The 27,788-nt window shown below is 37.1% G+C and overlaps 1 protein-coding gene and 1 long non-coding RNA gene across 2 annotated transcripts; one reads left to right on the forward strand and one right to left on the reverse strand.

Annotated features, from left to right (window-relative positions):
* On the reverse strand, positions 1 to 7,774 carry LOC105543469. The gene is made up of 4 exons (XR_001006623.1): positions 7,146 to 7,774; positions 6,891 to 7,035; positions 2,249 to 2,331; positions 1 to 1,403 (listed from the first exon to the last, which is right to left on the reverse strand). It is a non-coding gene; the product is annotated as an uncharacterized LOC105543469 (long non-coding RNA).
* On the forward strand, positions 7,463 to 27,244 carry THAP9 (THAP domain containing 9). Its single transcript, XM_011985421.1, has 5 exons — positions 7,463 to 7,693; positions 11,555 to 11,750; positions 13,157 to 13,460; positions 14,613 to 14,763; positions 23,937 to 27,244. The coding sequence occupies exons 1-5, from the start codon at positions 7,614 to 7,616 to the stop codon at positions 25,912 to 25,914; spliced, it is 2,709 nt and encodes a 902-aa protein (XP_011840811.1). The 5' UTR covers positions 7,463 to 7,613; the 3' UTR covers positions 25,915 to 27,244.
* The last annotated feature ends 544 nt before the right edge of the window (positions 27,245 to 27,788 follow it).

Genomic DNA, 27,788 nt, shown 5'->3' on the forward strand with positions numbered 1-27,788 from the left:
TCATCACAAGGCACATGACTGTTTATGTAACTGTTTCCATAGCAGCCAGTACTATGTTTACACCTCAGTAAAACAGTAGCATCCATTTCATTAATGTTTTAGTTTGTTTCTGAATGCATTTATTTCACAAATTTGTTAAGGGCTATGAACAAAATTTGTATCAACTTTTATGTTTGTATATATTTACAAAATAGAAAATTAAGTCAGCATTAAGTCAACATTAGTCACAGAATTTTTCCCCTTTATAAAGGGTACATATTCAAGGAGACTTCAAAAAGTTTGTAGAAAAATGGAATTAAAAGATAAAAATATAAACGATATTTCTGAACATTAGCTCTATAGGGTTCAAGACACTTTTGTAAGTGATGATACCAGCTATAAAATTTAGTCCATCCCTAAAGAACTGAGAGTTCTGGGAATTTACCCACATCAATGCAGTGTTTTTACATTAACTTTAGAAAAATGTACTGCCCTTAAAAAAATTTTTAAGATTAGGAAACAAAAAGTCAGAAGGAGCCAAACCAGGACTGTAGGGTGGATGCCTAGTGATTTCCCATCAAAACTCTTGCAAAATTGCCCTTGTTTGATGAGAGGGATGAGTAGGAACATTGTTGTGGTGAAGAACTCTCTGATCTTTCTCGGGCATTTTTCTGCTAAAGCTTTGGCTAAGTTTCTCAAAATACTCCCATGATAAGCACGTTACCATTCTTTGGCCCTACAGAAAGTCAACAAGCAAAATGCCTTGAGCATTCAAAAGCTGTTGCCATGATCTTTGTTCTCAACCAGTCCACTTGTGCTTTGACTGAACTACTTCTTATCTTGGTAACATTGCTTTGTGTTTTGTCTTCAGGATTGCGCTGGTAAAACCATGTTTCATCTCCTGTTACAATTTTTCAATGAAAGGCTTCACGATCCTGATCCCACTTATTTAAAATTTCCATTGAAAGTTCTGTTCTCTGTAGTTGATCTGGGTGCAGTGGTTTTGGTACCTATCAGGTATAAAGTTTGCTGAACTTTTCCAGTCAAAATTGTGTAAGGTGAACCAACTGAGATGTCTATGGTGTTGGCTGTCGTCTCTGCTGTTAACTGTTGGTTTTCTTCAATTATGCCATGAACTAATTTTTTTCTCACAAACTGATGTGGATGATCTGCCACTGTGGGCTTCTTCTTCAACATTACCTTATCCCTTCTTAAAACGAGTTATCCATTTGTAAACTGATTTCTTTGGAGCATTGTCCCCATAAACTTTTCATAAAGCATCAATTAGCTCACCATTCTTCCACCCAAGTGTCAACATATATTTGATGTTTGTTCTTCCTTCAATTTTAGCAGAATTCGTGTTGCTCTGACAGAGCCTCTTTTCAAACTGATGTCTTATTCTTCTTAGTGCTTCAAACTAGATCCTGTTCAAACATGTTATAACAAGTTAGTAGGAGTTTATTTTGGTCCAAAAATTTTGAAATCCATGCAGTTTTTTCATGATATGCATTTTCCATGAACTTTTTCAAGACCCCTCATATTTCTTAAATTTGAGAAATACCCACAATAACAAGCCTAATTAATGACAGAACTAGTTTTAAGATTCCTAGTTTCCTATCACCTTCTTTTCTACTGTTCCTGACTTCCTTAAGTTATAGGATAGTCATCCTTGGCATATCCAAGAGTCATTTGTAAACCTTGGATCTTTAAGAATTCAGGTGCTGAAAAGATTACATCATTATTTCTAAGAAAAGATAACCAACAGCCAGGTGCAGTGGCTCATGACTATAATCCCAGCACTCTGGGAGGCCAAGGTAGGCGGATCACTTGAGGCTGGAAGTTTGAGACCAGTCTGGCCAACATGGCAAAACCTGGTCTCTATTTAATAAAAAAAATTAGCTGGGCATGGTGGCATGCGCCTCTAATCTCAGCCACTTTGGAAGCTGAGCCACAATAACTGTTTAAACCCAGGAGGCAGAGATTGCAGTGAGCAGAGATTGCACCACTGCACTCCAGCCTGGGCAACAGAGTGAGACTGTCAAAGTTAAAAGCTCCACCCCCTCCAATGCCTTTCCTGAATTGAATCTATTAATTTAAAAAATACTATTTTGAAATAATACTTATTATCTTTAAAAGCTGGAAGAGTAACAAAAAGAAAATTTTAATTCAGAGTACAGTATCCACGTTAGACTCAAATAAATGTGAATTTTCTACTCATACCTGACCTTTTTTGTGTTCTTTTATCAAAATAAATGTGTAAGTCCCATACCTTATTACATAAATCTTCAACTTCTTGATCAAATAAATATGACAAATGATGTTCTCTAAGAAAAACACCCTTCAATTTTATTCCTAAAACGAAAAACATTCAAAGGAACTCATTGTGCAGAAACACAATATATACAAGCCTCACCATTTTCTTTTTTTTTTATGTCCTCATCCACATACATTAATCACAACAAATCATGATGTGAACAGCAGTGGAAAAAGTTTAATCATTGGACATTTATTTCTTGAACTTCAGCTCTACTCATAAGATTCTCATTGCTTAGCTCTTTAAAACAAATGTGTATATTTATCTAATGTAGAACAGTTAAGACCTCCAATTTTACTATAATTGGGAAAAAAAACTCAGAACAATGTCAAGTATATCACTTTATTGACTTTGTTAACCTGCTATGCATCTGACAAAAGAGTAGGTGTTCAACAAGTGAGATACCAACCCTAAAAAGCAAGAAGTCTGTATCTACTTTCATTGGGTTATTAAGAGAAATAAATATTGTTTAAGAAAACCAACTCTTTCTTTTTTGAGACGGAGTCGTGCTCTGTTACCCAGGCTGGAGTACAGTGGCAAATCTTGGCCCACTGCAACTTCCACCTCCTGGGTTCAAGTGATTCTCCTGCCTTGGCCTCCCAAGTAGCTGGGGTTACAGGTACATGCCACCACGCCTGGCTAATTTTTGTATTTTTAGTAGAGATGGTGTTTCGCCATGTTGGCCAGGCTGGTCTTGAACTCCTGAGCTCAGGTGATCCACCTGCCTTAGCCTCCCAAAGTACTGGGATTACAGGTGTGAGCCACCATGCCTGGCCAAGAAAACCAACTCTTTATACTATATATAAAAATCTTACCAGCCTGGGCAACATGGCAAAACCCCTTCTCTACCAAAAGTACAAAAAATTAGCCAGGTGTGGTGGCACATTAGAGAAGCTGATTAGAACTAGAGTATGGCTAGAAATTAAGTATCCCTACTCATATAATTTTCCTTGGGGTGGTACTAACTTGGAAAGTTGAACTTTCTATGACTATTTCAACGAATATTGTCCAATTTCTTCTGTGCAGTTATACAAATATTTGCGATAGGATGGAGTAAAGGTACAGATGTACAGCACCATTAAAGGAGTTTGACTTTTTCCCCCAAAGTGGATTTTTATCCACTGTGATGAATACATTTTACTACTTGCTTGTCTTTCCCTTTTGCTGCTTCCACCCCGACCTCCCACAGGCTTCTACTCCACATCAGCAATAGACCTTGTCAGGCAATCAGAATGTTTCTAATTGGCAGAATACTAATTCATGCCAAGATTTGTAATCTTTTGAGTCTTCTTGTTTTACTTTCATCACTGCTCAAAAGTTCTGTTAGAAGAAAAAACACTCCCCCTTTTCCTTTAAGTCTTAGCACTGCTTCTAATAGTTGGAAACCACTTGTCTAATAATAGAAGCATTACGTATAAAACAAAGCATAACTAGTTTTGGAGTACATTAGGGTGTAGCTGCCCCTCCATATCAGGCTTGATGCTGAGAAGACACTTCCAAGTTAGCATGAGATTCTAGAAGTAGAAATAATTATGTAACAAATAATGATTTAACAATAATTTCAAAACTCCATGGCTTTCTGAAACAAAAGACAGAACTCAAACAATGAAAAATTTGGCAAGACAAAAGGGGTAGGTGCTCAACAAGCAAGATACCAACCCTAGAAAGCAAGAAGTCTGTATCTGCTTTCATAGCTATTATAAGAAATAAACAGTGTTTAAGAAAACCAACTCTTTCTATGTACTCTATATAAAAAGCTTAGCAGCCTGGGCAACACGGCAAAACCCTGTCTCTACCAAAAATACAAAAAAAATTAGCCAGGTGTAGTGGTACATGCCTATGGTCCCAGCTACTTAGGAAGCTGAGGTGGGAAGATTGTTTGAGCCTGGAAGACAGAGGTTGCAGTGAGCTGAGATTGTGCCACTGCACTCCAGCCTGGGTGACAGAGTGAGACCCCATCTCAAAAAAATAAGATAAAATAATAAAAAGCTCAGCATAATGTGTGGCCCATAGTAATGGGCCAATACATAATTTATTATTCTTTCCAAGTGGACAATTAATAAGATTCTATACCATAAAATAGGTAATTAGATTTCATCAAATCCTTTATAAATGTTTTTTACTTGGACAATCTTCCATTTCCAACTCACTGCTATAGTTCCAGGAATACTTAACACATTTAGAATAGAAAAATATACTACCTTCCCCTGCATATTTTGAGTAATTATCTTCCAAGACCCATGTATCTTTTCTTGACATCTCTGAGCATGACTCCTGGAAAGAGATATTTTCTTTTAAAATTTTTTGTGCAATAGTCAATGCCTTTGCAAATAACACTATCTTTAATACAGCTTACATATCCTCATTTAATATTCAATAATCACAACAGTTCATTATGTGAACAGCAGTGAAAAGGTTTAATCACTGGATATGAAGTTACTAGAAGAAGCAACGATATAACCAAAGGATCAAATTGAGAACTTCAATATCAACAATAAAATAAACAATCACAACAACAAAAAAAGCATATATAAGTTATAAACAAATGTAAAGATAGGATTACTTATTTCCTATCCAGAAGTAAATATCTACAGCAGTAACCCCTTGCGGCTATTGCCTTCATTTAAGTAAATCTGTTCTAATAAAAGCAGTTTTCAGAAACTGATTTGAATATAATAAAGGCATGTTGTCAGAATAATGTGGAAGCACACTGTTTCAACTTTAGGAAAGGCAAATAGTTACAATCCAATTAAACAGGAAAGAAAACAGCCCTCATTTCAGATGATGAACTGGCAGCAGTACTTTTCAACTCTACCTTAAGAAAATGGCAAGTGAAGGCCTGTATCTGCAAACAAATTTTGAGTTCTTAAGAAAAGGTAAACACCACGATGAGACAGTCACTTCACACCACAAATGTGGAGAAACTGACAGCCTCATCCACTGCTGGTGGGAATGTAAAATGTTGCAGCCACTAGGGAAAATAATCTGGCACTTCCTCAAGAAGTTAAACACAGTTAGTTACCTTATGACTCACCAGTTTCACTCTTAGGTGTGTAATCAGGAAAATGAAAACATTTGTCCACACAAAAACTTGTACAGACCTCATCTCTACTGGAAAAAAAAAAAAAAAAAAAAAAAAAAAAAAAGAAAGGTGGAAAAAAAAAAAAAAAAAAAGGAAAAACCCAAATGCCCTCCAACTGATGAACAGATAAACAAAATCTGCTACATCCATAAAATGGAATACGATTCAGCAATAAAAAATAAAGTACTGATACGTGCTATAAGATGGATGAACTCTGAAAACATTCCAAGTGAAAGAAGCCAATCACAAGGACCATATATTAGTTTATAATTCCATTTACATGAAGTGTACAGAGCAGGCATGGGCACACAAAGTAAATTAGTGGTTGCTGAAGCGGGGTGGGGGAATATTTGGAGGTACTGCTAATAAGAATGAGGTTTCGGACAGGCGCGGTGGCTCACGTCTGTAATCCCAGCACTTTGGGAGGCCGAGGCAGGTGGATCACGAGGTCAGGAGATCGAGACCATCCTGGCTAACATGGTGAAAACCGTCTCTACTAAGAACACAAAAAATTAGCCGGGTGTGGTCGCGGGCGCCTGTAGTCCCAGCTACTTGGGAGGCTGAGGCAGGAGAATGGCGTGAACCTGGGAGGCGAAGCTTGCAGTGAGCCAAGATCGCACAACTGCACTCCAGCCTGGATGACGGAGAAAAACTATGTCTCAAAAAAAAAAAAAAAAAAAATGAGGTTTCTTTTTGGAGTGATGAAAATGTTCCAAGATTGATTGTGACTATTGCACAATTCTGTGCATATCCTAAAACCCACTGAATTGAACAGTTTAAACCAGTTAGTTGTATGGTATGAGAATTATATCTGAATAAAACTGTTACAAAAATACAAGGCAACTGATTTTTCCCTTAAAGACAGCTAAAAACAATGTATTTTTATTCAGCCTCATTCAGGTCTTAATTGGTTGAGTAGGAAAAGGCTCTAACAGCCCAACCAACTTACAGTATTTAAATCCAGTTCCTACTCTCTGCACACATCTTACAGCCAAAAAGTATTTTCCCTGCACATCCCCCAGGGACAAATTTTTCCAAAGTTCCTTGACTATCCTTAGGCCATGTGACTTTTAAGGAACCATAACCAAAAGCTATTAATTCCATCCAAAGAAGACATAAACATATTTTAGTGGAAAACTGGTGTGAATAAATAATACCTTAATATGTGTCTTTTCGGCTGTAATCAGGACAAAGTAAACACAAAGGGGAAAAAGAAGCAATCTTGTTAGGCCTGGATATTTGGAATTATTTTTGTGTGCTATACAAAGAAACGGAAAAGTTGCAAACCCTTCTGTTTTCTGTATGCTAAGGATCTCTTCAGAGACAAAAACACGCTGCCTGTTTCCTTCTAAGCAAATTGAAATCTCTTCCTCAAACATAAGGGCTTATAACTAAGACATTGTTCTAAGCTTTTTCTCCTGAAAGCTATCCATAACGCCTCATTCCCAACCAAAACCACTTAATTGCCCCTTGTCCCCTGCCCCTATTACTACTGATGAGCCCCAAGAACCTTACCTTATGTCCTTCATTGTGGCAGTGTTTCAGAAAAGGGTTCCTCGAATTAAAAGTCGGCGTATCCTATTTGACTCCCGCTCCTCCCGTATCAGGTACCTACAGCCAACCATGCCAAGAGTTTCCGCATTATCTCCGCATCGGAGAGCTACAAGATAAAGCGCAAGAACACGACACGCATCTCAGTAAATCATGTATTTTGGGCCCGACTCTGTCTTCAACATACCTAGGGCACCGTGTTTTATCTCTTTTCCATACCCTTTCCTCCCGATATCCTCCAGTTTCAGAGAACGCATCCGGAGACCCATTGGCAGGTTCCCGGATTCGCCTCAATTTTGGTCCTGCCTCTCTGCTTCGCATTTTCAGGCTCGGTCTCACAAAGAACGACGATGGCGGCGGATTGTGCCAGAATGGGTGAAAACAGAAGGAAAATGAACCTGTGGCAGCACAACCCACTATTGGGCCTCCAACGCGGAAGGAGGAGCGGTCAAGTGCACGTCTTCAGGCTCAGGCCCTTCCGATTGGCTGCTGCGACATAACGTGGCCTGTGATTGGCTACGGTACCGGCGCAGGGCCTTCGGAGAGGAAGTGTGGAAGTCCCGCGCCTCTAAAGCCCGCCTTTCCTGACAAATAAAGGTCGTAGCCGCAGTCAACGGGCGGAGCTAAAGTGGTCGTGATTCATGCTGTCGCGGGAACCCCGAAGGTGGGGCCCCACGTAACAAGAAGATGACCCGAAGTTGCTCCGCAGTGGGCTGCAGCACCCGTGACACCGTGCTCAGCCGGGAGCGCGGCCTCTCCTTCCACCAGTGCGTATGGGAGCAGCCTCGGAGCCTTCGAACTCCCTGCGGGGCCCGGCGGGCCGTAGCGCGGCGTGGGGCGGGGCCGGGCCGCACTGTGGGTCGTGCCGTGGATGTGACGCGACGTGACGTGCGCAGCGTCGGGGCGTGGGAGCGGCGTTGGGGCACTGTGAGAATTGAGGTTCTCTCTCCTCGCTCAGTGTTGACCTCTTTGTAGCCGGGTCTCGCACCGCTTACCGCTGTAGCGAGAGTTACGCGAAAGGAGTCCTCCATTAATTGGATGGTCTTATTATTTAAAGTGAGGAGGCCGGAAGGGAAGGCAGTTTGGCACAACGGTTGAAGTGTGTGGCGTGTTCCTGAGCACGAGTACAGATCAGTTTTCTCCTGTACTGGCAGACATTGAAAGTTCTTAAGTGCTATTAGCCGAGCTCTACAAGGCCGGTCCGATTCTGGTTGGATTTGATCATGGGGAAGTTTCATTTGGCTCGACAATGGGGAAGAATTTCAGACCAGTCTTATCTGAACTTATCCATGGTTCAGACTGCTATAGGTCATTCAAATCAGTATTCAGAGTGTACCGGCAAGTAGAAAAGTGGGTAAAAGAGATCATCCCAGACAAAAGGAGCAGATTTATGGAACGATCAAAAAGAACTTTATGGTTGGAAAATGGGTTTAGGAAGAGGGTAGTTAGGAATGGCATGGGAAAATGTAAAGGATAGAAAGTGCAAATATAGAGGAATGGGAAAGTACCTGAGAGACAAGTCATTTAAAAAATTTAAATGCCAGGTTAAGGAGTTTGGATTATGTATGGTAGGCTGTGTATCAAATTCATTGATTTTTTTTTTTTTTTTTTTATGTTTTAAATAAGGCTGATCCCTCCACCTAAATTGTTAACAGTGTGAACCAATTCATTCTGTATGTGAGACGATAATTGATTTGGGATTTTTCTTGTGATAGAGGTAGCTTTAAACTAGGGAGACATGAATTCCAATTTTAATTGATTATTTACTGATCTCTGTACTTAGCTCTGGGTCTTGGTTTCTTCTTCTGTAAGAGGAATAAAAACCTGCCTTGTAGAGTTTTGTAAAACCCAAACGTAAGACTTTATAGCATACGTAGAGCATAAGGTAAATGCTTTAAAAATGGTATTATTACCAATTTAATTTTTTCCAGAACTCAAAACTAATTATGCTAGTTAGACTACAATATTTCCCAACCTTTTTCTTCTTCTTTTTTTTTGTTTTTCCTTTTTTTGGAGACAGGGTCTCACTGTTGCCCAGGCTGGAGAGCAGTGGCAGTATCACAGCTCAGCGCAACCTCTATCTCCCAGGCTCAAGTGATCCTTCCACCTCAGCCTCATGAGACTACAGGCACAGGCCACCACCCCGGCTATTTTTTTTTTTTTGGTAGAGAAGAGGTCTCAGTGTGTTGCCCAGGTTGGTCTCCAACTTCTGGGCTGGGATTACAGGCATGAGCCACGCTGCCCAGCCCCAGCCTTTTTCATAGCATTTTACGCATAGGAAATAATTGTTCAATACTTTGGGGGCAAACTTGCAGCACTCTTTGGGGCTGCCTTGAAGTAACTACTCAGGTGTCCCAGGCCAATATCAACAGCTGTACTCACTAGGCATACCAGTTGGGAAGCTTTGCATCAGAGGACCACGCTAGTAATAGAAGTTGTTGGACCAGCCAACTTTTGAGGGTTGCTTGCATATTTAGAGACTATACCAAATCTGTGGAAAAGCTCCCTTGCAAATATGTTCCATGAGTTAAAAAATAACTCAGTGAAAAAAGATAGATTTGCTCCAACCTTATTGGAAAAAGAATTCCCTGTTCATTTTCCCTTGATCAAGTATCATCATCTTCCTGGAACAATAAAATTGTAATCCCAGAAATGGAATTAGTTGTTCCTAGGAAAGCGCAAACTTTGGATAGTACTTTAGAGTTTACAAAGTGATTTTGAATACATTCGTAGCCTCATACACTCTTACTACAGCCCCATGAGGAAGTTCTAAGATTGAGAGATGTGTCTAATACCATATAGCTGGTAAAAAAGGTCAGTGTTCTGATCTTTTAAAGCTATAAAGCTTAAAAACAGGTTTTCCAAGTCAGTGTTCTTTCTCAAGGTGATTGAGAGAGTATCTCAGAATTATGTTTTACCATACTGCTATATTTTTGTAGCAATTAACTGAGAAATAAAATTTATACCAATCTCAGTTCTGGTAACTATGTACCTTAAAATCTAAATTAAAATGCACAAAAAGCATAGTTACCTATAAATCTGTCTCTAAAATAAGTCAAAGAAGAGGGGGCAGAAAGAGTAGTTTTGTGGTTTTTATTGTGTTAATTTCACAAGTTTCTTGTGTTTTTTTTGGTTTTTTTTTTTTTTTTGAGATGGAGTCTTGCTGTTGCCCAGGCTGAAGTGTAGTGGCGCGATCTTGGCTCACCGCAACCTCTGCCTCCCAGATTCAAGCGATTCTCCTGCTTCAGCCTCCCTAGTAGCTGGGATTACAGGTGTGAGCCACCATGCCCAGCTAATTTTTGTGTTTTTATTAGAGACAGGGTTTCACCATGTTGGCCAGGCTGGTCTTGAACTCCTTACCTCAAGTGATCCGCCCGCTGATCCGCCCGCCTCAGCCTCCCAATGTGTTGGGATTACAGGCGTGAGCCACCACGCCTAGCCGACAAGTTTCTAAATATAATTTGGCTTGGATTGAAAAATAAATAAATGCAAGGTAATTTTTATAATCAGGGCTAGCAAAAAGTAGTGCCTTTAAACATGAAAAAGTTGAATATAGTAAATATACTTGTCTTGTTTTCTACTGCTGCGTAACAAGTTACCTCAAAATTCACTATAAACATTATCTCACACATTTCTAAGGGTCAGGAATTCAGGAGTGTAGCTGGATGTTATGGTATCTCATAAGATTGCAGTCATCTGAAGGCTGAAGTCACCTGCTTTCAAAAAGACTAACTCAACATGGCCTTTGACTGGAGGCCTCAGTTGCTCACCAACTAGTTTTCTCCACAGGACTGCTTATAACATGCCAGATACCTTACCCCAGAGCAAACCATTCTCTACAGGGAGCAAGGAGGAAAACTTGTTCCTTTATGACATAGTCTGTGGTCACTTACTGTCACATGTTCTTTTTCCATTCCTTAGCAAATCACTAACTCTAGCCCATACTCACTCACGGGGAGGCGAATTAGGCTCCACCTTTTTTTTGTGACGGAGTTTCACTCTTGTTGCCCATATTGGGGTGCAATGGTGCGATCTCAGCTCACTGCAACCTCCACCTCTGGATTCAAGAGATTCTCCTGCCTCAGCCTTCCCAGTAGCTGGGATTACAGGCACCCGCCACCACGCCCGGCTAATTTTTTGTATGTTTAGTAGAGACGGGGTTTCACCATGTTGTCCAGGCTGGTCTTGAACTCCTGACCTCTGATCCTTCCGCCTCAGCCTCCCAAAGTGCTGGGATTACAGGCATGAGCCGCTGCGCCCGGCCAGGCTCCACTTCTTAAAAGGAGTACCAAATAGTTTAAAATCACCACGGGAAAGGAAAAGAGTCATATATTCTTTAACCATTTAAATTTGAGCAGATTCTGTTAAGTGTAGGAAGTGAAGACAAAATACAGTAGGATTTTTAATATGAGAATTGCCCCTCTATGATTGACACAGACGATCAGATATTGAACTTGTGGATTAAAAAAATCAAAGAACTTTGAAAAACAAACTAAGTAAACTTTTAATTCACTCGGCTTTATGTTTCTATAAAGCAGTAAAATAATAAATGGGTTTATATAATAAATACTACTGCAGTATTACTATAATGTTTTCATGTTAATGGAACTTTAATCTGATTGCCATAGATTTCCAACTGATACCATACAGCGCTCAAAATGGATCAGGGCTGTTAATCGTGTGGACCCCAGAAGCAAAAAGATTTGGATTCCAGGACCAGGTGCTATACTGTGTTCCAAACATTTTCAAGAAAGTGACTTTGAGTCATATGGCATAAGAAGAAAGCTGAAAAAAGGAGCTGTGCCTTCTGTTTCTCTATACAAGGTACTTAAATGTAGGTGTAAGTCAACAAAATGAAAATTTACAGAGCTTTTAAAAATCAAGATAGCCCCTGTTATAGCTAGAATTTGCAGACAGAAAAAAATCCCAAGTCTTAAATCCAGTAATAGATTTTAAATGCTTTGAAAATTTAAAAAAAAAAAATCTATATATATTAGCATTTGTTCTGGAGCTTTTAAAAAACTATATAAATGCAAATCATTTGTCTAGATATATATAAAGGTTACTAACCAATTGCAAAAATCAACTGGTAGATATAAATAGCCTTAGAATACAGACTTTTTAAAATTATGAGACAGCTGTCAAAGTTCTTTGAAATTATCTATGTTTTTTGGTTCCTCCTAATAATGTTATTTATCTTGATCAAAAATATACCTAATTATTAACATTGATACAGGAAGTCTATGGGAAATAATGAAACTTTCTATGAGTGAGTCACCAGTATTGGTATGATATTCTTCTGTTTCCTATGACTGGTTTTATTTTATCCTTTTACCCCTTAACCACAACTCTGACACATGGGCTTTCACTTTCTGCACAGTCTGTGATAGTCACCTGTTCTATCCTCACACTTGCCTTACTTTCCTCTTAATCATCAGAGTCTCCTTCTTTCAGTATTGGTTTATCTCATTCCCCTATTCGGAAGTATTTAGTTGGTGTCAAATTCAAACTCACCAAGTTCCAAGAGCTTACTGTTAACTGATTTGTACATTTTTAACTGCCTTGAATTCTCTTTTCAAACCGTATATACTTACTATATATGTGATACATTTGCCTGCTTTCATACTTTTGTGTAAAATCAATAATGGCTGCCATTATTGAGAGCTACAATGGTCCAGGCATTGTACTAGGAGATCTACATAAATTCTTATATTGTATCCTCGAAACAACCTTGTATTATTATCCACATTTTACAGATGAGGACACAAGGGATTGTAGGGCTTATGTGACAGCTAATTGAGGGAGCTAAGATTCAAACCCAGGTCAGTCTTAATTCCAAAGCCATGCTCTGTCCACTATGCCTTCCTTTTTGCACAAATAACTTCTCTGTCACCTTCATTAACCATGTTATTGTACCTTCTAAGAACTGCTTAAAACTCACTTCCATGAAGCCGTCCCAGTTTACTACCACTTTTCTCTAGTTATTTTATTTCAGAAACTTTCAACATCACATTAATATTTCTGTGTAGTGCAAAAAAAAAAAAACAAACCAAAAACTGTTTATATTACCCTATAAACTATACATTAAAACATTCAGAGATTTTGACCTTTTCTTTCCTAACTAACTCTCCACAGCAACCAGATTAGTGCTTTGTACCTAGGGTATTTTTATAGATACTCTTCTGTGTGATTATTTCTAAAATTACTTTAATTTTATATGTCTGTCATAGATTCCTCAAGGTGTACATCTTAAAGGTAAAGCAAGACAGAAAATCCTAAAACAACCTCTTCCAGATAATTCTCAAGAAGTTGCCACTGAGGACCATAACTATAGTTTAAAGACACCTTTGATGATAGGTGCAGAGAAACTGGCTGAGGTGCAACAAATGTTACAAGTGTCCAAAAAAAGACTTATCTCCGTAAAGAACTACAGGATGATCAAGAAGAGAAAGGGTTTACGATTAATTGATGCACTTGTAGAAGAGAAACTACTTTCTGAAGAAACAGAGTGTCTGCTACGTGCTCAATTTTCAGGTATTTCCCCTTGGTAACCTGTAGTATTTACAAAAATAGCTGTTTTTCTGAAATACTATTAAATATTTATTTTGTTCTTGCCTATGAAAACATGCTTTTAGTTGGGAAGTGAAAGTCTCAGCTTAAGCAAGAAGAAAGAAAATCACCAAAATTCTTTTGTATCTTATGGTTTTCCAGTTGTAAAAGTAACATTTATTATAGGAAAGCAAAGAAATATTTAAGTAATTAAAATAATGTGTAATCCCACTACCCAGAGATGAGACCATATGGTTTATACCATTTTCTGTTCTGCACTTTTCACTTTTTATAGTAGCTCTTACCCATTTGCTACTGCAAATTCATTATAAACAGTTTTAACTGCTACATAATTTTATCAAAGTTTTTTTGCAGTGGAGTTGTACTAGTTTGCAGAATTTCTTTGAGCTTGGAAATTGTGTATCTCCACATTTTTTTCTAAAATATTCTATAGAGTAGACCTGTAAACCCACGGAAAGGCTACCTAGTCCTCTTTGTGAACTAAGATATTTGAAAAAGGGCAAAATAAAAATTGCCAACTTACTCTTTGATGAAAGCAGCAGAGATTTGGATTACATTCTAGGAAAAGAGAAACGTGTCCTGTTTTTAGAAAAGAGTGGGTATCTCCAAAGGAGGAGAATATTTTATGTTTTTCCAAGAGGGGACTAGAGGTCATAAATAGGAATCCCCACCAGGAAAAGAATTTTTTTTTCTTTCTCGATATTAGGCAAGATGGTCTGTTCAGTCTGAATAGTACCCTATCCCCAGAAATGTTTTTCATATCTAATTTTCACCCTCACATAAATACTAATCAGGGAACAAAATAAAATAAATAAATGTCCTCATTTTATTTTCTTTCCTGTTCCTCTAAAAATCTCTCCACTCAGGCTGCCACTGAATAGTAAAACATAATTCAAGTTGAAAAATTTTTTTCCTTCTAGTGAAATGATTCCGGATGAATTGAATAAATTGGTCAAGGGGCCTACGTGGATATTAACCTCTGAATAGACTTAATTAAAATGCATCTATATTTGTATTTGAATTTTGATGCCCAGTGCATTTTACATCCAAATGCTATAATCTGTACCTGAAAATTTTACTGTTCATCACAAAGAATAAAAAAATTTGTTTTAACAGATTTTAAGTGGGAGTTATATAATTGGAGAGAAACAGATGAGTACACCACAGAAATGAAACAATTTGCATGTACACTGTACTTGTGCAGTAGCAAAGTCTATGATTATGTAAGAAAGATTCTTAAGCTGCCTCATTCTTCCATCCTCAGAACGTAAGTGAATTACTTTATTTTTTAAAAGTGTCTTTCTTGTCACCACATCTTGTTGATTACATGTGAATTACTCTTTAGATGTTAAACCATATTATTCTTTTATCGCATTTTACTTATTAAGGCTATTAGTACTCATACTCCCATTAAAAAAAAGAAAACATGGACTAATGAAAAAATGGACTCCCATTATTAGCCCATTTTCTGTTTTTCAAAAACTTCTAGGTGGTATTTGCCTGTTATCACAACAGCAATATTTTCACTGACAAAATGAAGACACACAGTGTGACAAGCTTTTTGCATCTCCCAGACACTCTGGGTGGATAAAATTTGAATCCTGAAATACTGGAATTTCAGTATACTTCAGTAGTTTAATATCTGACTATCCTGGAAAATCTAGAACAGTTCTGGATTGATCGCCATTGGTCTTAGGCAAAGCACAAAAAAAATCTGCATTTTTCATAAACACTGCAGTTGATGCCAATGTAGGTTGTCCAGGGAACAGATTTTGATAAATAATTTTTTAGGATTTGTGATCAAAATGGATAGATATATTTATAATTCTCTTCGTGTGGAGTAGTTAACAATGATTTTTTAGTAATGTCTTATAAATTTAATACTGAATTCTTAATTTTTACTGCTTTTACCAGTAGTTTTACAGATTCCTTTTTTTATTTTTGAGACTGAGTCTTGCTCTGTCGCCCAGGTTGCATGCAGCACAGTGGCATGATCTCAGTTCACTGCAACCTTGCCTCCCAAGTTCAAGCAATTCTCATGCCTCAGCCTCCTACTGAGTAGTTGGGATTGCAGGCATGTGCCACCACACCCAACTACTATTTTGTATTTTTACTAGAGATGGGGTTTCACTTTGTTGGCCAGGCTGATCTCGAATCCCTGGTCTCAAGTGATCTACCTGCCTTGGCCTCCCAAAGTGCTGGGATTACAGGCATGAGTCACCATGCCCAGCCTAGTTTTACAGATTCTTTTTTTTTTTGAGATGGAGTCTTGCTCTGTTGCTCAGGCTAGAGTGCACTGGTGCAAGATCTTGGCTCACTGCAGTCTCAGTCTCCCAGGTTCAACCCATTCTTCTGCCTCAGCCTCCCGAGTAGCTGGGATTGCAGGCATCCACCATGCCCAGCTAATTTTTATATTTTTAGTAGAGGTGGGATTTCATCATGTTGGCCAGGCTGATCTCGAACTCCTGATCTCATGATCCACCCACCTCAGCCTCCCAAAGTGCTGGGATTACAGACATGAGCCACTGTGCCCAGCCCAGATTCCTTTTTTAAAAATTGTAGATTTTCCTGTATACACACTATTACAATAATACTACTAATAAAAGATTTAAAAATAATTGACCTTCAGAGTGGGCTGCTCTTCTAAAAAAATTTAGAAGACGAAAAATTTATTGTTCCCATACATTATATATATATTATATATAATATATATGTAATATATAACATATAAAATATATATATTTTATATATACAGTATATGCCATACTATATATATTATATATAATACAGTATATCTCATACTGTATATATATATACAGTATGTATATATAAACAATTACTGTTAACCTTTAGAGTATTTCCTTCCTGTCTGTGTGTGTGTGCACTTAGATTTACTAATGTTTACATAGTTATGATCTTTTGTAAATAAATTTCCAACCAGCCTTTTATCACTTTATTATGTATGCCTTTTATCTATAACATTATTTTGAACTCTTTATAGACAAGTTTTAATAGTTGCATGATACATGGTAGTCCTACCCTACCTAACTCTGGCGTTCTCCAGCTATTGGACATTTCTATTGTTTCCATTTTGGGGTTATAATTGTTTTTTCATATATTTAGATGAACATTTGTATATAAAGCTTTACTCTTTTATAGTATGATTTTACCATTCAGGCTAGATATTATACTTATTTATAAATGTTCACTTTTTGCTAAGCAAGAGAGTTTTATAGGTGCTATGTTAATTTCTCCTCCTATACCTTTTTGGTTTTTTTGTTTTCTGATTGATAGCTGTACATATTCTGGGGGTACATGTGATATTTTGATACATTTATATAATTTGTAATGATCAAATCAGGGTAATTAAAATATCCATCATTTATAAATCCAAACATCTATCTTTTCTTTGTGTTGAGAAGCGTATACCTTTTTAATCTCTTCTACACTGGTTTTAAAGTGTTACTTAATGATATTTCACTGTGGTTTATATAAGATATTTCATGTAACTTCTCATCTTTTTCATGGTTTTCTTCATTTCCCGTAGTTCTGCATCAACTCCTAGATTAAATCTTCCTGGTAATTCCAGCTCACATTTATCTTTTCTCTCTTCATGTCATTTGGCATTTTGTGACCTTTGCTGTAACATTATATATATATTTAGATTTATAATTCCAGTATTCAAACAGTTGCTCATTTCTTTAGGTACTTTGCGTATAAGTAAGGTATATTGTTTAGTATGATGGTAATACATGTTTGTTATAAAACATTCAAACCATATATAAGTACATAAATACCAGAAAGTGAGAAACACAGTACTTCCCTTCCCCTAATCCCACAAGATAACTACAATTAGCAGTTTTGTGTATATCCTCCGAGTTAAAAAAAAACAAAAAACTATTTACCTACCAATAAAATTTTGTTTTAGTGGCCATATAGTGTTCTGTTATATTAATGGTATATAGAGCTTCCGTTTATTTTCTTATATTAATGTAAGATTATATTATATTAATATAAGATTCTAATATTAATGGTATATACATTTCCATTTATTTTCCCATATAAAAAGTGATCTGTTTTTAACACAGTTATCTTAAGTATTAGATCTTTATAATCATTATATTTAATATTCATTTATTCAATAAATATTTATTGATCAGGAGCGGCCAGTGAGGCAGGAGGAAAACCAGGAGATTGTGATGGCCTGGAAGCCAAGTGTAGAAAGTATTTCAAGGAGGGAGTAGTCCACTATGTCAAATGCTGCTGGGAGATCAGGTAAGATGAGGACAGAGAATTGACCATTGGATTTTGCAAGATGAAGGTCATTGGTGACCATGACAAAAGCAGTTACAGTAGACTGGTGGAGAGGTAAACCTGGCTGGAGTGGGATTAAGAGAGACTAAAAGTGAAGAAGCAGAGAAAATGATTGTGGACTCTTCCATGGAGTTTTGCTATGAAGGAGAGCAAAGAAATGGGTCTGTGGGTAGAAAGGAACATGCATTGAGGGGAGGGTGTTTGTTGAGATGACAGATGTTCCAGCATGTTTGCATGTTTATGGGAATAATCCAAGAGAGAAAAGAAAATTCGTGACGTATAAGAGAAATGATAATTGCAGGAGGATGATATCCAACACCACTGTGGAAGGAAATGTGACCTTAAGGTTTTGGGACAGTTCATCCATTGAAACAGGAAGAAAAGCAGAAGTACAGATACAATAGGTTAACAGATTTGGTAGTAGGAAAATGAGTTTTGTCTTTTAAAAAGATGGGTTCTTGGCTGGGCGCGGTGGCTCACACCTGTAATTCCAGCACTTTGGGAGGCTGAGGCGGGCGGATCACGAGGTCAGGAGATCGAGACCATCCTGGCTAACACGGTGAAACCCCGTCTCTACTAAAAAAATACAAAAAAATTAGCCAGGCATGGTGGCGGGCGCCTGTAGTCCCAGATACTCGGGATTCTGAGGCAGGAGGATGACGTGAACCCAGGAGACGAAGCTTGCAGTGAGCTGAGATCGCACCACTGCACTCCAGCCTGGGTGACAGAGTGAGATTCCGTCTCAAAAAGAAAAAGAAAAAGATGGGGTCTCACTGTGTTGCCCAGACTGGCCTTGAACTTCCGGGCTTAAGCAATCCCAGAGTAGCTCGAACTATAGACATGCAACACCACACTCAGCAGGAAAATGAGTTTTTATTGCATTGCTTCTGTTTTCTCAATGAAAGTTATTAACTGAGAATTGAGGAGGAAGGCATTAGATTTGGAAAGAAAGGAGAATATGTGACCAGTCACCGACAGGAAAAGTAAGTAACTAGAAAAATGCAGTACCAGATTTGTGGTTAAAACTGTTGTCTTTCCCTCCATAATGATGGAGAAACAATTAGATGGTTAAGAATTGGACGATGACAGACCAAACTAGACTTAAATTTTTTTAAAACCCTTGGTTTGGTTAGATAGGGTGCCTCATGAATTTCTGATTGTCATATATCTTTCTCTAGTCTTAGCTACATCAGATACTTCTCTAATTTTCTGTTTACTGATGTTGGATCCTTTTTCAGTTCTCCCTGGATTCTTTATGTCCAAAACTTTCCCAAAGCTGTGTTTTTTTATAATTTTCAGTGTTTGCGGTCTTTTAAGGTAATTTATTTTCACAAATCCTTTGAAACTAAGTCTTAATATCCTCAACTTTCCTTGTTATAATAGTGATATGTTTAGTGTGATCTTGGTCATAGATAGAAAATGCTGGCACAGTTGCTTCTTATTTATATTTCCTCTGTTTCTAATTTTTGGTTTATATTCACTGCAATTTAATAAACCAACTCCCTCTATAGATTACCTGCTGTGAGAGAATCAAAAGTAACAACAGTGGGAGTAGCTAAAAGTCTTAACAGAAAAACACTTAGCACTGTAGATCTCTAGGACTATATTTTTCCCAGGCAGAATTTTAGGCCACACAAGTGACTCCCTATAATCATTCCATAACTAAGTTATTAGATATTGGTTTGTTAATTTAAAATATCATGTTGATGAGAGTATAAATTAAAATTGGTTTGAACTTTTGCAAGGACAATTTGGGAATATGAATTTTAAACTGACCCACCAACTTATGTGCAGCTGAAATCCAAACTTTGTCTTTAATTTCTTATTAAAATATAAGTAAGTTTACCTCGGTATGTTATTCCTAGGAATTACACAAATGACATAAATATGTATATGTGTATGGGTGCACATGCATACACATACACATTGTGGTACTATTATCTAAAATTTGAAATTATCAAGATGTCCTTTGATTTGAGTTGGTTAAATTATTTTTCATTTAACTATACTGTGGTATATACTGTGTACACATTTAAAATGTTGCTGTAGATTGATATTTAAGGGCGCATAAAAATATGTGAAACATTACTTACCATTAAGTGAAAAATAGTTTCAGTATACAATTTTGAAAATTATATCTAGGTATGTATACACAAAGACATTAACAGTAACTTTTACTTTCTTCTTTATACTTTTTGTGTTTAGTTTTTTTAAAAAGAATGTCTTTTTTTATGATCAGAAGAAAATTGTTTTATTTTCAGAGAAGAAAAGAGATTTAAAGGAGAAATTGTTTCCTTCCTTACTTCCTTACCGTTCTAACTCATGAACTTGGTTTGGGTATGCCTACTCTTTCTTGTAAAAACTTTAAAAAATAAATCAACAAATCCACATACCATTCTGCTTCATGTTCATGACATTGTTTTAGTAGCTGTAGATATTCAGATACCATTGAGATTTCCATTTAAAAATCAAACTCAGCAGAACATAAGTTGGTTGTTTTTTTAACCCTAACCCATTTAAAATAAAATTACATAGGGACATTAAGTGCTTTGTTATGTATGTACCACATATGCAACACAGTTAGCATCTTTGGTGCTTATTTGAGAATCCTAATGTAAAAGAAATAAACTAAACAATTAAAATTCGGTGACATACTTGCAAAGAGTTGTCAACATTCTAGTGTGCTGTAGCACTGCTATATTGCTTAGTCATTGTCTTACTATTTTTTCCTTTTTTTTTTTATCTTTTAATTTTAGGTTCAGGGGTACATGTGAAGGTTTGTTACATAGGTAAACTCATGCCACAGGGGTTTGTTGTACAGATTATTTCATCCCAACCTCCAGCCTCGAGTAGACCCCAGTGTCTGTTGTTTTCCTCCTTGAGTATGAGTTCTTATCTTTTTTTTTTTTTTTGAGACAGAGTTTCACTCTGTTGCCCAGACTGGAGTGTAGTGGTATGATCTTCGCTCACTGCAACCTCCACCTCCCGGGTTCAAGTGATTCTCCTGCCTCAGCCTACCAAGTAGCTGGGATTATAGGCACACACCACTGAGCCTGGCTAATTTATGTATTTTTAGTAGAGATGGGGTTTCACCATATTGGCCAGGCTGGCCTCAAACTCCTGATATCAGGTCATCTGCCTCCCTCGGCCTCCCAAAATGCTGGGATTACAGGCGTGAGCCACTGTGCCCAGCCAAGTTTCCATCATTTAGCTCCCACTTATAAGTGAGAACATGCAGTATTTGGTTTTCTGTTCCTGTGTTAGTTTGCTGAGGATAATAGCCTTTAGCTCCATCCATGTTGCTGCAAAAGACATGATCTCATTCTTTTTTATGGCTACATAGTATTCCATGGTATGTATGTACTACTTTTTGTTTATTCAGTGTGTCATTGATGGAGATTCAGGTTGATTCCATGTCTTTGCTATTGTGAATAGTGCTGCAATGAAAATTTGCATGTGTGTGTCTTTATGGTAGAATAATTTATATTCCTCTGGGTATATAACCAGTAATGGGATTGCTGGATCAAATCATCGTTCTGCTTTTAACCCTTTGAGGAATCACTTTCCACAATAATTGAATTAATTTACACTCTCACCAACAGTGTATAAGTAAGTTTTCCCATTTCTCTGCAATCTTGCCAGCATCTGTTATTTGTTGACTTTTTAATAATAGCCATTCTGACTGGTGTAGGATAGTGTCTCATTGTGGTTTTGATTTGCATTTCTCTAACGATCGGTGATGTTGAGCCTTTTTTCATATGCTTGTTGGTGCCATGTATGTCTTGAAAAGTGTCTGTTCATATCCTTTGCCCACTTTTTAATGGGCTTGTTTTTCTCTTGTAAATTTGTTTAAGTTCCTTATAGATGCTGGATATTAGACTTTTGTCAGATGCACAGTTTGCAAATATTTTCTCCCATTTTGTAGGATGTCTGTTTACTGTTGACATTTTCTTTTGCTGTGCAGAAGCTCTTTAGCTTAATTAGATCCCACCTGTCAATTTTTGCTTTTGTTATGATTGTTTTGGTGTCTTTGTCATGAAATCTTTTACTGTTCCTATATCCAGGATGATATTGCCTCAGTTGCCTTCCAGGGTTTTTATAGTTTTGAGTTTTACATGTAAGTCTTTAATCCATCATGAGTTAATTTTTGTATGTGGTTTCTAAGGGTCCAGCTTCAGTCTGATGCGTATGGCTGGCCAGTTACCCCAGCACCATTTATTGAATAGGGAGTCTTTTCCCTTTTGCTTGTTTTTGTCAGCTTTGTAGAAGATCAGATTGTCATAAGTGTGTGGCCTTATTTCTGGTTTGCCCATTTTAATATACGAACAACAGATACTTTTGTCTTCTGAATAGATTATAACCTACTTATAGTCAAGGTATGTCTTTTGCCATCCTGTAAGTATGTTGTTTTGTTTTGTTTTGTTCTGAGACAGTTTTGCTCTGTCACCTAGGCTGGGGTGCAGTGGCGCAATCTCGGCTTACTGCAACCTCTACCTCCCAGGTTCAAGCACTTCTCCTGCCTCAGCCTCCTGAGTAGCTGGGATTACAGGTGTGCACCACCATGCCCAGCTAATTTTTGTATTTTTAGTAGAGATGAAGTTTAAGCATGTTGGCCAGGCTGGTCTCAAACTCCTGACCTCAGGTGATCTGCCTGCCTCAGCCTCCCAAAGTGCTGAGATTATAGGCATGAGCCACCATGCCTGGCCTATAAGTGTGTTTTTTAAACCTATTAATGGATCATGAAATTAGTGGGTCATAATTGCCATTTAAGTATATATAAACACACATATATATATTTAAACTATTACAGTCATCCTTTGGTATATGTGGGGGGATTGGTTCTAGGACACCCCCCACTTGTGCCCGTATACCAAAATCCATGCATACACAAGTCCTGTAGACAGTCCTGCAGTACTTATGTGTATGAAAAGTTGGCTGGCCGTATACGCAAGTTTTGCATCCTATTAATACTGTATTTTCTCTCCATGCATTTGTTTGAAAAAAAAAAATTCAGGTATAAGTGTACCCATGCCATTTAGTTCAGAAGTCAATTCTGTGTGTGTGTGTGTGTGTGTGTGTGTGTGTGTGTAGTATATATATTTCATATATGTGAAAGTTCATAGTATGTACTAAAGGTGAATTTTGTTTATGAAACTCCTAGGTGACACTTAAAATATTTGAAAAGCCCTATCCCAAAATACTTAGGGAAGAACATTAAACTCACAATTAAGTAGAGGTCAGCTGTCCAAGAAGAAGCCTTGGTTGCCTTAGAATATAGCCAGAAAATCAGAAATTTAACTTAACAGACATTTGAGTTACAAAAGTATATGTTAGTTACAGGTGAACATCCTAGTCTCTGCCTCAGAATCCCTTTAGTTTTAGACAATTATTAAATGTGGCTGTTTTCTTTCCTGGTCTATAACAAGTTAGAGTAAACTAGAAGTAAGAAGAATTCCAAAGATAGACACCATAATAGGAAGAAAATACTTAGCAGTCTGAGAAGAGCAGGGATACTATGAAAGAACAGTAGCGCAGGTAGGTTGTATAGGGGTGCAGATGCACACTTGTTATATGCCTTTAAGGGTGTAATTTTGAGGCTGTAAAGAGTGAGAAATGCACTAAACCCCTGGGCATCAGGAAAGCCAGGTTTCACATTCATTCATAACTAACAGTACATTATGGGCCAAGTCGCTTAACCTCTCCCTCTGTCCCAGTTTCCTAATCTGTAAAATGAGGTAGAGGTACTAGATGTTTTCAAAGGTTCCTTCACATTCAGCAATTTTCTCATTTCAGTGAATTTACAGGTAAGACTTGTTTATGATTTATAATATAAAAAGATCAGTTAGAACAAACTGGTTATTTACTTTTTAAAGAATAAATGAGGAATTAAAAATATGTTGTATATTTGCATCTTAAAATACTACTTTGTGTTTCTAAGTTTCTCTTATCTTACTATTTTATTGTAACGAATTTACCATTGAAAATATTTATAGAGTTTGGCCGCTTATATACTTGGCTTTATTTCTACAGGGATAGGAGACTACTTTAGTACTGCTTAAGGCATTTTCCCATTTATCTTTTTATTTCTCTTTAAGTTTTCTGTTTTTCACTTTTTATATATTCTAGGTGGTTATCCAAATGCCAACCCAGTCCAGGTTTCAACAGCAACATTTTTTCTTTTCTTCAACGAAGAGTAGAGAATGGAGATCAGCTCTATCAATACTGTTCATTGTTAATAAAAAGTATACCTCTCAAGCAACAGCTTCACTGGGATCCTAGCAGTCACAGTTTGCAGGGGTTTATGGACTTTGGTCTTGGAAAACTTGATGCTGATGAAACGCCACTTGCTTCAGAAACTGTTTTGTTAATGGCAGTGGGTATTTTTGGCCATTGGAGAACACCTCTTGGTTATTTTTTTGTTAACAGAGCATCTGGATATCTGCAAGCTCAGCTGCTTCGTCTGACTATTGGTAAACTGAGTGACATAGGAATCACAGTTCTGGCTGTTACATCTGATGCCACAGCACATAGTGTTCAGATGGCAAAAGCATTGGGGATACATATTGATGGAGACGACATGAAATGTACATTTCAGCATCCTTCATCGTCTAGTCAACAGATTGCATACTTCTTTGACTCTTGCCACTTGCTAAGATTAATAAGAAATGCATTTCAGAATTTTCAAAGCATTCAGTTTATTAATGGCATAGCACATTGGCAGCACCTTGTGGAGTTAGTGGCACTGGAGGAACAGGAATTATCAAATATGGAAAGAATACCAAGTACACTTGCAAATTTGAAAAATCATGTACTGAAAGTGAATTGTGCCGCCCAACTCTTTAGTGAGAGTGTAGCCAGTGCATTAGAATATTTGCTATCCTTAGACCTGCCACCTTTTCAAAACTGTATTGGTACCATCCATTTTTTACGTTTAATTAACAATCTATTTGACATCTTTAACAGTAGGAACTGTTATGGAAAGGGACTTAAAGGGCCTCTGTTGCCTGAAACTTACGGTAAAATAAACCACGTGTTAATTGAAGCCAAGACTATTTTTGTTACATTATCTGACACTAGCAATAATCAAATAATTAAGGGTAAGCAAAAACTAGGATTCCTGGGATTTTTGCTCAATGCTGAGAGCTTAAAATGGCTCTACCAAAATTATGTTTTCCCAAAGGTCATGCCTTTTCCTTATCTTCTGACTTACAAATTCAGTCACGATCATCTGGAATTATTTCTAAATATGCTTAGGCAGGTATTAGTAACAAGTTCTAGCCCTACCTGCATAGCATTCCAGAAAGCTTACCATAATTTGGAGACCAGATACAAATTTCAAGATGAAGTTTTTCTAAGCAAAGTAAGCATCTTTGACATTTCAATTGCTCGAAGGAAAGACTTGGCACTTTGGACAGTTCAACGTCAGTATGGTGTCAGCGTTACAAAGACTCTCTTTCACGAAGAGGGTATTTGTCAAGACTGGTCTAATTGTTCACTAAGTGAGGCATTATTAGACCTGTCAGATCATAGGCGAAATCTCATCTGTTATGCTGGTTATGTTGCAAACAAGTTATCAGCTCTTTTAACTTGTGAGGACTGCATCACTGCACTGTATGCATCGGATCTCAAAGCCTCTAAAATTGGGTCACTATTATTTGTTAAAAAGAAGAATGGTTTGCATTTTCCTTCAGAAGGTCTGTGTCGGGTCATAAATATTTGTGAGCGAGTTGTAAGAACCCATTCAAGAATGGCAATTTTTGAACTAGTTCCTAAACAAAGGGAATTGTATCTTCAACAGAAAATATTATGTGAGCTTTCTGGGCATATTTATCTTTTTGTAGATTTGAATAAGCATCTCTTTGATGGAGAAGTGTGTGCCATCAATCACTTTGTCAAGTTGCTAAAGGATATAATAATCTGTTTCTTAAATATCAGAGCTAAAAATGTTGCACAGAACCCTTTAAAACAGTCAGAGAGAACTGATATGAAAACTTTATCAAGGAAACACTGGTCATCTCTACAGGATTATAAATGTTCAAGTTTTGCTAATACCAGTAGTAAATTCAGGCATTTGCTGAGTAATGATGGATATCCATTCAAATGAGAGACCTAAAATATATTAACATTTTAATTAAGAACACTTGGTCAACATTTTTTAAAGTTCAATTTACCATATTTTATAAATTGATCATTCTGCACAGTGGACAAATTTGCAATTCTGACTTATTAAAATTTCAAATTCTGCATATCACAAAATCTGCTTATACTTTTGGTATGGCTTGTAGCATTTATGAGTTTTCCAAAATGTAGAAAGCAGTAAGTCAGTAGGAGCAGACTGGCCAACAGGTACTGTCTTTGAATTTACTACTGTAAGACTAAGCAGTGTTACTGGACACAGTTTTAACTTGTTCAATCTGCTTCAAAAACAAGAAAAACAACTATGAGTTATCAAAACATTGACTACTTTTATGACTACACTGCATTTCTAAAAGATCTTTGGATTATAATTCTTAAAAATATTAACAACACCTATAAAACCTTGAAGATAACTTTTAAATATGAAAATTAAATTGTAGTTTGAAAATTAGGCTCAAACAAATATCAAATACTGCAAAAATCCCCTTGTCCCAGGATACCTAAAATAGAAGTGCTTAAACTTCGTCAGGCAGAAGGTAAAGGACATGAGCCATGAGATTCTTCCTTGTGCTACAGCCACACTGGGGAGTGCAGTCTGGAAAGAACATACCTAATGTGTTTTTCACTATCCATTATCTCTGAACTTTGAAATATTACTTTTGAATAAAAGGCTGGAGACTTAGTTTGACTTGAAAAAGCTCACTGCTCATCAGAAAACAGGGGGAACCTAATTTGAAGATGGAAGCATACTAAGGACAATTTTCTCCACTCACATCCACATTTGAAAAGAGAAACAGAAAAACATAGGTAACTCTGCTTTCACAAATGAGAATAGTTTAATGGATAGAAGAAACAAGCACATTATTCACCTGTGTTATAAAACATCTCTTTTTTTGTCACTAAGTGTTTGCAAAGTACAGTTAATCCTAATATGAAAACTAAGAATTGTAAAAGATTAATGATAACGTAAAAGTATATTAATTAAAATTCCCCTTACAAAGTATATTTTGATATGTTTGTTTATTCTACCTCAAACAAAGGCTTAAGTTTTGAAGTGTAACCAATTTATACTTCATTTTATACAGAACCTATTGCTGAGAAGTCTGAATATTGTGCTTTTTTTGTTTGTAAATAGAATTGAATTAAATACACCAGGATAAATCTTATTTAAAGGAAGCCTGTTTGTAAATCACCAACTTTAACTTATTGCTTATATAAATCCAAGCTCTGTACCTGATCTTTATGTAAAGCAAGATTTATATGTGTAGTTATCTAACCGTTTGGTGTTACATTTGACTGATGTGCAGATGTCTGTATTTTAGTGTTTTGCTTTAAGTGCTAGATAAATTGGAAAGAGATGGTCGATAGAGACAATGAATATTGAAGAATCTGAAAGTCACAGATTTCTCTTAGATAAGAAGATAAGAATAGTCTCATCACTACTTTTAGCCCAGTTAATTGCTCCTGCACTTGTGAAAGGGCTTGGAGTCTTATACCAGATTTACTTGATATGATACACTTTACAGTGAAATAAATTATTCATTCATTTTTGATTTAGGGCAGTTTGGTTATAATTTCAACTTTGCATCTTGGCCATTTTTTTCTTCAGAGAAAAGCATTCCCTTTAAAAATTTATCCTCAGCTGGGCGCGGTGGCTCAAGCCTGTAATCCCAGCACTTTGGGAGGCCGAGATGGGTGGATCACGAGGTCAGGAGATCGAGACCACCCTGGCTAACTTGGTGAAACTCCGTCTCTACTAAAAAATACAAAAAACTAGCCGGGCAAGGTGGCGGGCGCCTGTAGTCCCAGCTACTCGGGAGGCTGAGGCAGGAGAATGGCGTA

Source organism: Mandrillus leucophaeus, unplaced genomic scaffold (assembly GCF_000951045.1).
Source record: "Mandrillus leucophaeus isolate KB7577 unplaced genomic scaffold, Mleu.le_1.0 Scaffold283, whole genome shotgun sequence".
NCBI classification, from domain to species: Eukaryota; Metazoa; Chordata; class Mammalia; order Primates; family Cercopithecidae; genus Mandrillus; species Mandrillus leucophaeus.

What these genes read in the sequence shown, in the direction of transcription:
- THAP9 (XM_011985421.1), top strand. Translation starts at nt 7,614, where the DNA reads ATGACCCGAAGTTGCTCCGCAGTGGGCTGCAGCACCCGTGACACCGTG. An exon ending in CTTCTGTTTCTCTATACAAG is followed by an intron (nt 11,751 to 13,156) that starts GTACTTAAATGT and finishes TGTCTGTCATAG; the next exon opens with ATTCCTCAAGGTGTACATCT. An exon ending in CATTCTTCCATCCTCAGAAC is followed by an intron (nt 14,764 to 23,936) that starts GTAAGTGAATTA and finishes TATATATTCTAG; the next exon opens with GTGGTTATCCAAATGCCAAC.